General features: G+C 48.2%; 1 protein-coding gene across 1 annotated transcript; it reads left to right on the top strand.

Moving 5' to 3' along the window:
* Positions 1-244: 244 nt before the first annotated feature.
* RDH8 (retinol dehydrogenase 8) lies at positions 245-14,129 on the top strand. The gene is made up of 6 exons (XM_035101594.3): positions 245-419; positions 3,855-4,016; positions 6,263-6,442; positions 7,543-7,636; positions 8,436-8,619; positions 10,920-14,129. The coding sequence occupies exons 1-6, from the start codon at positions 314-316 to the stop codon at positions 11,142-11,144; spliced, it is 951 nt and encodes a 316-aa protein (XP_034957485.1). The 5' UTR covers positions 245-313; the 3' UTR covers positions 11,145-14,129.
* Positions 14,130-15,957: the final 1,828 nt, after the last annotated feature.

Raw genomic sequence — 15,957 nt, 5'->3', positions numbered from 1 at the left:
GTGCCTAGGATCTGACAACTATTCATCCACCAGACCAGCCTGTGTTTGTCATGACCCACCAGAGTACATAACAGGGCAAAATGCTGGGCATGTCTGTGAAAACTCCATAGACACAGCTGATGAAGCCCTGGGAAATGCAGTTACAGGTTTCTGAGGGGTGGCCATCTGCCCTGAAGGAGCTAGGAGCTTCCCCCGCCCAGCCCAGCCCTGTCACCAGCTCAAGCCTCCAGCTGATCACTGGGTCACATGCTAGAGGAGCTCTGTCATTCTCTCAACCCTGATCCCTTCGGGCACCACTCACTGCAGCTCAGCCATGGCCAAGGCACCTCCGCGCACTGTGCTTATCACCGGCTGCTCCTCAGGCATCGGGCTGCGCATGGCTGTGCAACTGGCGCAGGACCCAAGCAAGCGATTTCACGGTGAGACTGGGGTATCTGCTAAGGGAACTTGCTTGGGGGAGGACTGTGTGCTCTTTTTGGAATTCTGAAACTCTGGTGTGGGACCTCTTGCAGAGGAGCAAACCCACATGGAGGAAATGGGTACCCACAAAGTTCTGCACTGTTCAGCCCTGCAACTTGCAGGAAGGGACTGTGGAACCAGGGAGGGTGATAACCAGAGAATTAAAAGAATGCAGCATGCTCTGGTTTTCTCTCTTGAACCAGCCATTATTCTCAGGGCTGTGTTATGGTCTGGCAGCTAGAGCATGCTGTCACACCCACCCTGGCATCTTTATGCCCAGGGAATGTGCCTGCCTGTTCTGCCCACCCAATCTGGCACCCCCTCGGTATTGCAGGAACTTTGCTATATTCTCTGTCTGTTTCCCAGGATCCCCTCAGCCCCTGGGCAAGCTACACTTCCAGCCACCAACTCCTTTGCCCACTTCTCACCTCCAGCTCCAGATCTTGAAATCTCCCCAACCCACTGCTGCCCCATTTTCCACAGGCTAAGCAGAAACAAGCCATTCCTCTTTGCCCAGCAGTTTGGCTGGACCCAGACACTGTCCAAAGGCCACTTGCATAACCAACTACACATGGCATGGGGGTAAGAATGTTTCCAAAGCCCAGCTCTTCTCTGCCCCCCACCCCTCTCCATTCCAGTCCCACCTACTTTGCTCTTTGCTTGCCATGGGAGGCAGAATCCTAATGAGAAGCCTCGTGCTGCTCAGACAGTCCAGAGTTAAGTAACTAGAGCAGGAAGGTGCTAAGTCCAAAGGGCATTAGGTAGAGAGTGATCTGTTAGGTAAGGCACCGTGGACTGACATACATTTGTATGTGCACAAACACCAGGTATGTCCAGCAATGAAACACTTGTGTGTTCAACAGCAGAAACTAACATTGTTTGCCCAGTATCCACACACAGCTTTCCAAAACCACACGGCTTCTCTCTCTCTCTCTCTCTCTCTCTCTCTCTCTCTCTCTCACACACACACACACACACACACACACACACTGCATGCACCACATTTGTGCATCTACAACATGTCCCACTGGCAAAAATGTAACAAGGGAGACTAGATCAGGCTAAAACATTAATCTACTCCAGCATACTGTTTATAGAAGCAGCCAGTCTGGTGTTTCAATAAAAGGGGCAGGGCAGAGATGATCATCCTTTTCTTGTCTGTACTGTATTTTAAAGTCCACTGTTCCTATACATGTAGGTTCCATTTTGATATCATGGGCAATAGACATTAACAGATCTATTCCCACCTCCCCGTGAGTTTGAACAAGCCTTTATTAAGGCCATCTAAACTGATGACAGTCACCTCATACAATCATGCACAACAAGAAAAGTATCACATGTGGTCGCAGTGAGTCAACACAGCCTGCAATCACACTGCACATACCAATATATAAACACACTGTGGCGCTTGCTCCCCAGACTGAAAAACTTTATGAAACACTCACACTTCCGACTGCAAATACAGTCACAAATACCATTACCAAAAGAGTCTAGAGTTCTGTGCTAATTCCCTTTCACACCTTACATTCTGTGACAACAACAGAAAAATGCACTATTGTATTAAATTACATGTGTGGAGGATATTAGCTCCCCTCAGCCCGGTCTCTCTTAGCTATTGGAATACAGGAGGGAGAAGAGTGGGATTTTAAAGGATATTAGTAGGAGACAGGTTGGGGCAGGGGATTGGAGTCTTTGAAAAGGGAAGAGGGAGGTGGGCAAGGTAGATTAAGAAAGCTTCATCTGGATAGCCTGATTACAACATTTAAAGCTGTTTGTCTACAATTGTGGGGTATAGAAACCTGATTTAAATAAATAAATAAAACCAATCCACCTGAATTGAGCCCTGTAGGGCTCTGCTATGCAGGATGCTGCTTGAAACCAAACAAGAAGCTTTAGCTTTTTGCAATTTGAGGCCAGACTGAGAGAGAGCACAAAGAATCCTCGCCTGCCAGCATAAAGCAAAGCTATGAATCAGGATGCCAGCTTTGCAGCTAGCTTCCACATGAACTTAAGCAAACAACCCTCTCCCTTGACCTCACTTGCCTTACAATGTGGAACAGGATCAACCCTCACGCCAGGTCAGGCTATTTCTTCATCTAACACAGTATTCTCTCTGCTCTTACTGGCAGCAGGTTTCCAGAGTCACATGGAGACATTTTGCATCCTTCACATCTGTTTACCTGGTCCTTTAAAAACAAAACAAAAACTAGAGATGCCAGGGACTGAAATGGAGAACTTCTGAGTCCAAAGCATTGCTCTGTCCCAGGGCTATCAGCCCTCCCCAAAGGGGTATTAGCCAAGGGCAAGGCCCAGTATGTCCTTGACCACCAAGCTGCCAAACCTTGGGTGGTGGGTAATAACACTAACCTGCCTTGCAAGTTTGACGTCAGGATTACTGTAACTGGGCTGATGCCTGCAAGTGTTTTGAACCCCCTGGGTGTGTTATCTAAATGCTAAGTATACAGTTGTGTGCTGCAGCATATTTAGACCAGGGTTTGGGGGCCTGTGGGCTCTCAAGGAGTTATTCGACACCCAAGAGCATTGGGGCAGATGGGAGTTGGAGTCCCACACATCTGGAGGGTTCTCTGCCCCTTTATATATGCTAAGAGCTCTTGTTACGTAACTCCCCATCCATAGTGTGTCTGTGTGTTTTGTGGTTGATATTCATTATGCTCATCATTATTTCTCAAAGAGAGGCACACGCAAAACCACATATATAAAATCCAAGCATGTGCTACACATAGAAAAGCCTAAGTGCACACACATACTTGGCAACAAAGTATTACTTCTCCCCCCCCCACCTTCCCTTCACAGACTTCACAGAGGGGATTACCTACAGAGGGATTTGGCATCATGACCCCAAAGCGGCTTACAATGCGTGAATCCTCAATTGCCCTCCTGACCCCTAGCAAAAAAGCTCACATTCCCTACCTCTGAGCCAGGCAATCGGCTCCCTGGGCCACACGGGTGTCAGGCTATGTAACAGCAATCTGACTTGGGGGGGGGGAGCCTGTCTATGAGCTACTGGAACCCCCCCTTTCCCCCTCCAGGGTTCTCAAGATGTTCAGCTTTCATTAAAATGCATTCAAGTCTCTAGTCCTTGTAGGGATCTAATTAAATGCATACAGGTTTTTTTCCACAGTAAAAAGCAAACATGCTGCTGATTTTCAGTGCTCTGTCCAATGAGTGCAAAGCTCTTGGATACACACACACACACACACACACACACACACACACACACACGAAAATACTAATTTAAACCTGTGGGGTTAGATGTATATTACTATGCACACTTTGGCAGTTTTTCATGGACATGATGCCCCTCCAATCCACTCTTAATGCGTCTCAGCACCACAGAACATTGGCTATGCTCCTGTGCACTGTCTCCCTTCCAGTCATTGCCACCATGCGCGACCTGCGCAAGAAGGACAAGCTGGAGGCAGCTGCTGGGGACACACTCAACAAGACCCTCAGCATCCAGCGCCTTGATGTCTGCAGTGATGAGTCTGTGGCTGAGTGCATCAACAGCCTTCCTGAGAAACGACTGGATGTGCTGGGTAAGGGGCAGCCAGGAGGAACTCCTTTATCCTATGGCGTCATGCTACAGCTGTGGTGAGGAAAGGGAGGTGCTAAAGGGAATTCAGCAGAGGGGGGTTTCTACTCTATTAAGTGCAGCAGCATGGCCCACTACATCTTCTCTCTTGAAGCTTAATTACTCATGCAGGTTTAATAAGCAGGCTTTATTCAGCTCTTGAGAGGGCAGGCATTTTCTCTGCCCAAGAGAAAGGCAGGAAAAGCCTGCATGGTAGGCAGGAATTGCCTTCTTCGCAGCCTTTATCCTCAAGTGCACTGCTGCTCATGGGGGCGATTGTCTTCCATACACTTATAAAGAAGAAAGCAAAGGGGCATGCTGTGGGGAGGAGGCTAAATATGTCCCCTGCCCTTGGTGCCCCCCCCTCCTACCAACTACCGAGAATCCAGCCTGCTCCTTTCTGCACATGCCCCCTCCCTCTTGGTCACTCTAGAGCAGGCATGGCCAACAGGTAGATCGGGATCTACCGGTAGATCCCCAGGATGTTTCTGGTAGATCCCGGGTAGATTGTGGGTTCCTTAGTGATTGCCAGCCTAAAAGAAAAGAAAGAGCTCTCCCCCGTAAGAAAAGTATTTGGGCAGTGCTCCCCCCAAAAAGGTTACCAAATCTGGTCACCCCCCCTTTCCTTCTCCCTAAAAAAAGCTCAACAACTTTGAGCCGAACCCCAAAAAATGGGGGTAGATCACCGCCAGATTTTAATTCTGAAAGTAGATCACAGTATCTTGGGAGTTGGCCACCCCTGCTCTAGAGCAGGGGCTGGGGGAGCTTTTTCAGCCTGAGGGCCACATTCCCTTGGAGAGAACCTTCTGAGGGGCATATGAATGTGGTCGGTGGAGCCAGAGGCAAAAAATGGGCAGAGCAAGGAACATGATCCTTATCTTTGTACCTTAGGCTACATTCAAGACACATGAAAACCCAAGCCACATGCACACACAGCTCCATCCTTCTCCCAGGGAGCAATAGCAAACTATATTATCACAGCTCAGGGACGCATTCCAACTAAGCAATAAAAGCATAAATTAACTGCAGTTGATCCAGTTTGTAGATCAGGGTGCTCAATCCACTATCCTACTAAAATAGCTTATTGTTTTTTGTCTCTGTTTCCCATTTTTACATGTTGGTTTGTCTTTTCAGTTCAGTGTGGTCAGGACCTTTCTCAGATCCTTAAATGTGTATGTTTCACAAGCATGAGTAGATAAGGGTGCACATAGCCTTGCTCCTAAGGAGAGTCCAAAATCCAGGGAGCTGTGCTATTCATTAGATAAACAGGCAGGCATGCGCGGGCACATGCACATGGCATAATATGGCACCCAGTTTATGAGAATGTACTAAAATAAGCTGACAGCCATAGTGTAGGACTTCCTCTGTGCGAATCTGTCACAAACCATGGTAAAACCTGAGAGCCCTGTTATCACTGCGTTCAACTACCAGAATAAGAAGGGTCTATCTATTATCCTGGTGCTGTGGTAAATGGTGTCATTGCCCTCAATGACATCCCCCTCTCTTACACTATAGGCAGAAAAGCTGCAAAGGAAGTTTGAGAGGTTCCTACCGGGATGTGATATATCAGCAGCAAATTCACATACACTGTCCAAAATGTGCCCTCTGTCATCAGTCATGGCCTAGTCCCTTTTGTCATGTCTGAGAAGAGTGGGGTGCATTGTATTTGGAGTTGCTAGGCACAGCTATGATGAGGAGATGCTCTGGTTGCCTAGCAACCACAATGTTTCCCATGGGGAGAGGCCATTTTGTATACCAACTGCATGCTTGGTATACTAATTGTCCCAGGCTCTAAGCCCTGTCCTCAGGCCTAACAAAGTGTCCACAACACACACACTCACACATCTACCTCTAACATCCCTTCCCCAACCTGATGCCCTCCACATATTGTTAAATGGCACTTGTCATTATCTCTGACTGCTGGCCATGCTGGCAGGGACTCATGGAAGTTGTAGTCCAAAACAGTTCGAGGACATAATGTTGGGCTAATCTGCAGGAAGAAATGACAGCCATTGATTGAGCATTCCAGGGAGGTAGAAGAAGAGCTCCTTTTAGGAGGAGAATATGGAGAGGCATGATGAAACCAGGGGTGGAAATAAAACGGGGACTTCCATTCCTGTCCAGACAACACTCTGGCAGTATGGGAAGCTATGCTGGCCGGAGATTAATGGAACATAGATATTTCTTAATGTCATAATTTATGTTCCCCAGTGAACAATGCCGGTGTGGGGCTCGTTGGGCCTGTAGAGTCCATTTCTATCGATGACATGAAGCGCGTCTTTGAGACCAACTTCTTTGGTGCCATCCGCATGATCAAAGCTGTTCTCCCTGAAATGAAGCGAAGACAGAGAGGACACATTGTAGTTATCAGCAGCGTCATGGGATTGCAAGGTATGGACGGAATAGGGAGGGCAGGAGGAAGCAGAGCAGAGATATCCAAACTGAAACGACCTCAAAGCCTTCGCTCTGTAACTCTATAACCAAAGAGACCTCAGGGCCCCACAGATCAGTTCTCTGCCAGCAGTAGTGAAACTCCCACAAATGATAGGGAGCATGCAGGATCTTTCATCTGAGATAGGAATGAGTTGGAGTGAGTTTTGGAACATCAAGTTCTACCTCAAAAATTTAGAAAAGAAATCTGGACTTTTTTTCAGATAAAACACTGGGTCTCATTTTCCTGGATCTATGACTATCTTGTGACAAACTTTCAGCATTAAGGATCTGACTTTTTTTTTTTAAGTAAGTCACAAAACTCTAATCTTCAATTCTGGAAATTGCATTATTCTGGCAAATGTGGATTCTAGGGTACACACATTTTCCAAGATAATATGCAATCCTGCTTTGATTGTTAGTCTGTATTTATCCCTTGGTGCAACACATCCAAGTGCCACAACCATCAATATGCCCCCTCTCTTTTCCTCAGGCCCTTAAGTACCATCCCAGTTAAGCTGATCCTCTGTGTTACTTAAGCCTGGATTGAATGCAGGAGTGGGTGGGGGATAGGAGGAGCACATCCCTCAGGTAACAGGTGGAAGGGGTGCCAAACAGCACCCTTTTGTGGAAGAGCAAGGAGAGAGGAGGTGTGCCATGGCTGTGCACACACTTAGTGAATCCTTACATTCCGACCAGGGTCCACTTATTGGAAGAGGTGGGTAGACGTAGAAAAGTCTTCCTCCTTGCAATCTCCAGGAAGAGGAAGGCAAGAAGCTGCAGTGGCTGTAAGAGGATGACAACCATAACAACGAGAAAGAGTTTCTCCCCATAGTCCCCAATCCCTCCTCCACCACTGCCAGCCATCTCCACCACAGCTGCTCATCTTCCCCTTCCTGGGGTGAGCAAGTAGGTGGGCTGGTCAAGTTGAAGGCTAGGGCAAAATTTGTATAGCTGGCACTGGCCTTACCATTTCTGTTTTCTCAAGAATGTAAACAACCTGTGGAGCAGTGTGCGTTGATGGGTATGCTCACTTCAAATCCCTTCTGCTTTCCAACCAGGTGTCCCCTTCAATGACGTGTATGCTGCCTCCAAGTTTGCCATGGAAGGTTTCTGTGAAAGCCTAGCTGTGCAACTCCTCAAATTCAACATTTTGTGAGTTGAGTGAGCGACATGGGGGCAGATCTCAAAGAGCTTAAATTCTTCTACCCAGTTTAGTGAAACTGGAAGGGATTTGCACAAGCAACGTCCTTCCCCGAAACATCAGGGAAAGGTACACTCAGATAGAAACAGAGATGGGCCCAGTTCACACACCATATTAAATCACAGTTTAAAACAAAGATGGTACCTCCTGGATCAGGCCGATAGCCCATCTAGTCCAGCATCCTGTTGAGTGTTACACTGAGGTCTGTCTGTTTTTGCTATTTTGTGCTTTTCTTTTTGCGGCTCTTTTTGTGTGTGACTATGTGGAACCCAGTTCAGCTACTGATTGATTGTGTGACTGCAGTACATTGTTTATTGCTTTCATTTTATGGATCAATGGTATTGTTAGATAGTAAAATTGCTGTTTTAGGGACTGTTTTTAAAAGTCTGGAATGGATTGATCCATTTTGCATTACTTTCTATGGGAAAGCGCACCTTGGTTTTGGAATGCTTTGGTTTTGGAACGGACTTCCAGAACAGATTAATTTTGAGAACCAAAGTACCACTGTATATATAAATAATAGATCTCATGTTGATCGCAATGGCAGAGCTAAGTCCCATTTGCGGAGGCCTTTATATATAATCTAAAATGAACATTAATTCAAATAAGCTTCCCTGGGGCAATTAAGCAGGGAAGGGCACAGAGGCCCTGGCCGTTTCCTTCCAACTTTAGGCATCTGATGTGATGATCCCAGGCCCAAATGCTGCCCCATTTTCTCTCTCTCTCTCTTTCACTCTCCCTCCTACACAGCATCTCTCTGGTAGAGCCCGGTCCAGTCAACACAGAATTTGAGATGAAGCTGATGGAGGAAGTGGCCCGCTCCGAGTTCCCGGGAGCCGATGCTGCCACTGTGCGATACTTCAAGGAGATCTATCTTCCGGCCTCCCATGAGATATTCACCACCATGGGCCAGACCCCTGAGTATGTGGCTAAGGTAGGGGTCACCCTCATGAGTGACACAGGAAAGCAGGGGCGTACCCAGGATCAAAACTGGGGACGACGACAAGCCATGGTCGTTCAGGGGTGGGGCCAAGGCATGGGAGGGGAGGGGACACAAAGTGGGAAACGTGGACGGGGCTACGGAGCCCAGGTGAAACTGACTCCGGGAAGAAGTTTCATCCTGGGCGCCGCGCTGGGGGAGAGCGCGCGCGTGTGCAGCCAGGGGCATCGCAATAGGGGGCGGGGGGGGCCCTGGGCTGCACTTTGTGGGGGGCAGCGCGGCGCCCCCTCGCCACCTCCACCAGGAGGAGGAGAGGGAGGGAGGGCTGGCCGAACAGCTGCACACTCGAGTTGCCTCCGATCCCACAGACCCGGCAGGGGCACAAGCTGAGGTCCGCTCTCCTTTCCCTCCCCGGGGGCAAGGCCTGGCTCTGCGGCTTAGAGCCCCTCCACCTTCTCCGCCTCTTGCTGCAAAGCCCCCTCCCCTTTCCGCAGCTCCTGCTGCCGCTGCAGCTCAAACAGAAGCGGTGGCGGCGTCCGCTGCGCGCTCCGAGGGCGCGCCGACCCGGGAGCTGCTGAGGCACTGTGCCTCCGTGGGCTATTGTTGCAGCTGCCAGGAGCGGCCCATGTGCAGCCCCCGGAGTCGGGGCCAGCGGGGTTGGGCACACTGTCGGGCCGCGGCCGGCAGGATCAGTAAGTGGCGGTGGCGCTGCCGCCGGGGCTGGGCTGGGCTGGTTATGTACGCAGCTCCCGCACTGCCCTCATGCTGGAGCTCGAGGAGGGGAGGGAGAAACGGAGAGGAGGAGGAAGCCGCTTCCCTGTCCATTGCTCCTCCTTTCCCTTTGCGCGGGTCCCTTCCTCCCAGTGGCGTTACTAGCCTTTATGCGCGACTGACGCCACACACCCTGGGCAGCTAGAAGGCTAGCAACGCCGCTGCACCTTGCTGAGCCACTTCAGGCTCTTCTTGCGGGACCGCGACGCATCTCCAGCTCAGCTGCAGCCACCGTGAAGCAGGACGATTTTTATTTTTTTTTGCTTCAGGGGGGCAGCTGCCCCCCCCCGCCCCATGCTGGATATGCCCTTGCAGTAAAGCTTTAAAGCCAGTAGTTCTTCTACAGCCTCACTGACAATTTTCACCTTGCCGGACTGGACTGAGTTGTTTGCATAAGACAAAGCAGGAACTGGCCTCTTCCATTGTTCCACACTGGCATCCATTGCTCCCTCCTTCTCTAGCCTGCTGTCCTGTAATGCATACGCAGACCCAGGGCCTGCTCTACCATTTGACAGAGTGAGGCAGCTGCCTCAGGTGGCAAATGCTGAATGGTGGGAGGTGATGGCAAGGTGTTGGGAAGACAGAGCTGTGCACATGGCCTTCCCTGTCCCACTCAGTTCCCCTGTTCCCGTCAGGTGCAGTTGCCCACCAGTCCACCTGTCTTCTGTACATGGAACTGGGAGAAGCATCTTCTTCTTCTTCTTCACCTCAGATAGCAAAATGCCTTGATCCAGCTCAGGCTACTATTTGTTTCTTTTAAGCTTTATTTCTCACATTTCACCATGTAGGTCTCAAAGTGACATACTACAATAAAATACACAGCATACAGGATTTAAAACATGAATTAAGCTTCCAAAAATTTAAACCTCATAATTTAAAATATTTTTAATAAGTTTTGTGGTTTTTTTAAAATCATCCAAGAAGCATTCAAAGTGCAAAGGCATCCTGAAATAAACTGGTTTTGACCAAGCATCTGAAACTCAGTAGGGACGGTGCCTGTTTAACTTCTTGTGGGAGAAAGTTGCAATCAAACAGGTCAGCTTGGGACATCAAGGCCTCCATGACAACCCTGGGGCAGCCTCAGTATATCAGCCACACCCTGGACCTCATCTTTGCCACAGAGCAGACCTTGATGGCTGGGGCAGGGTGGGAAGCTGCTTGCTTTGAATCAGTTGTCATGGCCACACAATTCCTGGTAAGGTTTGGGCTGCATGCTCCCCTGTTCAAGGGTGATGGAACCACTAAGATGGTCCACCCTGAGACTGATGGAACCTGATGGATCCTTGCATGCCCTGGCTGACATGGCCAGTGCTCCTGTTCATGCTCTTGCCTCACTGTGGAACACTGATGTGTCAAAGGCAGTATCCTTCTGACTACCACCTGCTAGGGATCAGGGGAGGGGGTATTGCGCTCATGCACTGCTTGTGAGCTAGCCACCATGAGAGCAAAATGCTGGACTCAATATGCCAAGATGTGAAGGAGTTGTATCAAAATACCAACCTCTTTCCACCTCCCACCTTCAGGCTGTTGTGAACGTCATCACCAAGGAGCGTCCTCCTTTCCGGACACAGACAAACGCCCTATACACACCACTGGTGGCCCTGAAGTACGCGGATACCTCAGGGGATCTGTCCGTTGGCACCTACTACAACCTGCTTTTTCGCTTCACAGGCATCTTCCACCTCAGCATGAGCTTCCTCAAATGCATCACATGCAGCTGTTTCCGGCGCCGGGTCACACCTGCTTGAGGTCAGGGTGGGCGAGGCACTGATGGTAGCAGAGCCTCACCTCTTCCCACTGCCCTACTAAGGCTATGTCGGATGACCAGATTGAACTAGAGAAGTACATGAGACATTCTGCAACAGATAGTCCACTCCCATGTTTTAAAGCTACCAGATTCTGGTGAATTTACAGATAAGGAATGTGTATTGGGGAGGAATTAAAGTCAACAGGTCCTTTGGGATGTGAGTAGGAATGTCAGGTCTTTCCAACAGAAAAAGGAGCAGGACTTGCCAATGTTTGTTTACTTGTCCCATGTTTGAACAGAAATCAACCCAGCGAATGCCATCGGGATTTGCTGTTGTTATTGCTTTCAGTCCGCAAATGATACATAATTGATTACATTCCCCTCTATTTGCATTGAAATGAACAGGGTGGAATAATGTAACAGCAACATAAAAGGTAAAGGTACCCTTGACCATTAGGTCCAGTCGCGGACGACTCTGGGGTTGCGTGTTCATCTTGCTCTATAGGCCAAGGGAGCCAGCGTTCGTCCGCAGACAGTTTTTCTGGATCATGTGGCCAGCATGACTAAGCCGCTTCTGGCAAAACCAGAGCATCGCACAGAAATGTTGTTTACCTTCCCACTGTACCTATTTATCTACTTGCAGTACCTATTTATCTACTTGCACTTTGACGTTGCAAGCAACGTCACTTGCACAGCAACATACTTTATGTAATTATGTGCATAAATTATGTGAGTCGCATAATTTCACCACAGCAGACAGCAAGACCAATAGCACAGTTTGCGGCAGAAGGTAAGCTGCAACAGAATGCAACCATGCTGCATGCGACAAACACAGGGTGGAATGTTGCCTCCGGTGAAGTTTGAAATAAATCCAGGGACAAAAACTAGGCAGAAGTGTGAGGGGAAATTGAAAGGATATTGGTATATTTCAGTGAACTTTCTCAGACTCTAAATAACCTCAACAGAACTGTGCAATTCTGTATAAAGCAGCCCCATGGGACCTGGCAAAAAACTCCTATAAGGTCTTAAGGTCCTGCTCATACAGCGTTCTTGTTCCCATAAAGCTGAATAGTGGAGCATTCAGGACAGACCAAAAGAAGCACTTCTTCACACAGTGCATATTTATAGCTATGGGCTTTGCTGCCAGAAGATGTAATGATGGCTACTAGCTTAGATAGCTTTCAAAGAGGGTTTAGACAAATTCATGGAGGGTAAGGCTACCAATGGCTCTCAGCCATGATGGCACTACCCACCTGAGTGAGAAGCTGAGACCAGCTGCTGAGGAGCATCAGTGGAGAGAAGGTGCTGTTGCCCTCAGGTCCAGCTTGTGGGTTTCCCCTAGGCATCTGCTTGGCCAATTTGAAGGAGATGCACCTGATCCAGCAGGGCTCTTTCATTATGTCATTAATATGGTCATCAGTAAGAATTTATATGGCATTTGTATATCCACAGAGAATTGTTTGCGAATTCTAATCTCCCAAAAGGAGTGCCAGTGCTGAGTAGTGGTTGGTGAGCTTCATCCTCACCAAGTAGGGTAGAGGCTTGCCATGTAACCTATAAGGAAAATCATTATTATGCCTATAAGGAAAATCATGAATGATGTTCTTGAGGTGGGCCTGGGAAAGTCAGCCTGTGAATGAGACTGTTTTTTCCTGGAAATGAATGGTTTGTCAAGGAGGATACAATGAGCAGTGCATGTGCCATGCAACTAGTGACATTGCCCATTAAGGCCAAATGGGCAGTTCGCCATTCCAAGCTTTTGTATAGATAATGTGCAGGAGAGATATTTCAGTAGCAGAATAGTTAGAGTAAGATTGCACATTTGATCAATCACTTTGATTAACCAGTTTACATAAAACATTTGGTCAATTAAAAGGCCACCTTCACGTAATTGGGCACCGTATTTTCTTTAGTGTGTTATTTTAAATATATGTTTGCAAAGCACCGATAGAAGGTGCTTCAAAGTGGCACTTCCCCTCCCCCCCCCCCTGGAAGGAATGCTAAGACACACCAACTGCACCACATATGGGCTTCATTTCAGGGCTGGCTCCAGGTTTTTGGGCTGTGGGCAAGAGACCTAAAGCTTGTGTTCTGCATGGCAGCCCCGTTGTGCACACTCACCCATGCATATAGATACTTGTTTTGGGGCAGCGAAGGGGAGAACTCCAGAAGTCAGTGCTGTAGCTCCCTTGCTCTGGGCCACCAGAGAGCAGTTCCCTCCTCACCACTGCCAGTGCAGCAGTGAGTCCAGACAGAGAGGGTTCTGCAACTACCTGGTTGCTGTTCCTCACATTGCCATCACTGGTGAGAAGCTGCCAAAGCTCTCTGCCTTCAGGGGATGCTATTCTTGCTCCTCCTCGTTGTCGCTGAGAGAGGGGGGCGTTCTGGTGGGCTTCTCTTCCTCTGCTGCCAGAGGAGGAACCTAGGTGGCCTCCTACACATGGTGGAGCATATGCACACAAGGCTAAACAAAATGGTGTCATCCAGTCACAGCTCCAGACAATGTAGATAGCAGTGAACCTCCTCAAGGTGCCTGGCAATGCTGACTTCTGGCCCAACATTAAAACATACAACCTTTTTCTTCAGAATGTTTTTATTCTTTTGCACAGAACAATCCTATGCCTGTTTACTCAGAAGTTAGTACTATTAAGTTCCATTTTGCTTGAGTCAAACCTCATGGAAGGACAAGGTTCAGGGTCCTTCCACACTAGGCGTGCAGTGTAGTTATAGAGAAGCTATTCTGAATGGATAAAGATGTTTCAAATGTTTGCTGGAAGTCCCAAGAACATGAAGGGACTTTTAATCATTTAAAAAGGCTTAAAAATGGATACAATTACTGTGCATACGATACAGCAGATTTTAAAGGTTGAATATTAATAATCTGAATATTAACCTTGGGGGCTAATGGACACATAATTAGAAAAGGACTATGGAAGATTATTCCAATATATGACTACAGTTTATTTTGTTTTTAGATATGCTGTAACCTACCCAGAGTGGCTGGGGAAACCCAGCCAGATGGGTGGGATATAAATAATAAAATTGTTGTTGTTGTTGTTGTTGTTGTTGTTCATTCACTTTGTAAGGGGCTTCCACCTGACACAATTGTTTGTGAAAGACAAAGTGTAGCACTATAGCACCTGAAAGCTATCGTGATGTTTGTAATGAAATGAAAACCCTTGCAAGTTGTCATCATCACCACCATTAACCATGTTGCTTAAAAGGTGGGGGCTAGAAAAGGGGTGGCTTTTGTAAAGCATTATTTTAAGAATAATCTTATACAGCACTAGCTGGCCCTGCCACACGTTGCTGTGGGTTATTTGTGTGATTTCCCTTACCCTGTGCCGATCCATGACATATCCCTGTGATTCCACCATTTCTCCCCTCACCCCCCCAGCTGATCCCTGTGATTCCCCCTCACCCCCTCCCTCATCCCTGTGAATCCCCCAACTCTGTCCTGATCCATGACCTATTATGCCCCCTCTTCCCCCACCCCCAGCTTATCCTTGTGATTTTCCTCCTCTCCTCCCCCTAACCCCCCACCTACCCCTGTGACCCGTTCATTTTGCACACAATCATTCCACCAATGCACATGTTCTGTAAAATTTTGCCCTGTCCCAACCCTGACTCCCCTACCCACGTGTGTTATGTGAAATAACATTTATTCTACCCAAAGGCACGGTCCTGGAAAAGGCCCATATTCAGTTGATTCTATGCTGCGGCCTATTCAGCCCCCCCATTCCCCACCCCCCACCCAGGCAGGCCCCTAAATCCACTCAGCCTAGTCTGCTAAGCCGAGGTGAGATACTGTGGAGAGGGCAGGTTTCATCCCTGTGTCTCCCCCTACCCTGTTCTGATCCATTACCTATCCCTGCCCCTATTCAGTCCCCCATCCCCCCCAGGCAGGCCCCTACCTCCACTTAGCAATGTTGGGCCTTGTTGCTGCAAAAGGCCTGTTTTCAGTTGGTTGCTGTGGAATTCTGTGGTGCCATCTGGTGGCGCGGCTTTCGAGGCAGCAGTGGGCGATCTACCTTTCTATTGGATGCTGCTGGAGTCTTCAGAGCTTCTGCTGGTGATGTCTAATTTGGGCACCACTTTTTTGTGTTTAATCATTATTTTAAGTATGAAAGGTTTGCTTTTTTGGGAAAAAAATTATGCCAGATCCCTCACTGATGGGCATGGAACATTGTGGCCAAATTTGTTACATTACGGTTCAGCGGTTACAGAGAAAGGCTGTTACATCTGTGCGCTCAATGCCTACATTTTTATATACAGTGGGACCTCGACTTACGAATTCAATCCGTTCCGAATGCACACTCGTAGGTCGAAAACTTCGTAAGTCGAGTTTCCCATAGGAAAAGCGGTTTCCCATAGGAATGCATTGGAAACGGGAAAATTCATAAGTCGAGGAAACCGCATCTAAAAACTCGTAAGTCAAAGAAACTGCACCTAGCCGCAAACGGGTTTTCCATTCGGATGTCGGGGAAATCGTAAGCGCGCGGCCACTTTTTCCGCTCATAAGTCGAAAACGTCAGATGTTGAGCTCGTAAGTTCCAGACGGGTCCGTGGAGTACTCAACCTGAAGCGTACTTAACCTGAGGTATGAGTGTAATTGGTTCCGGAAGTCCGTACTTAACCTGAAGCGTACTTAACCTGAAGCGAACTTTCCCATTGAAAGTAATGGAAAGTGGATCAATCCATTCCAGACAGGTCCGAGGAGTACTTAAACTGAAAATACTCAAACCAAGGCGTACTTAAACAGAGGTATGACTGTACAGCCATTAGAATTAATGAACCTAAGTAGGTGTACTGGA

The sequence above is a fragment of the Zootoca vivipara genome, chromosome 2, assembly GCF_965207765.1.
Source record: "Zootoca vivipara chromosome 2, rZooViv2.hap1.1, whole genome shotgun sequence".
Classification (NCBI taxonomy): domain Eukaryota; kingdom Metazoa; phylum Chordata; class Lepidosauria; order Squamata; family Lacertidae; genus Zootoca; species Zootoca vivipara.
This window is presented reverse-complemented; position numbering and strand designations above follow the sequence as displayed.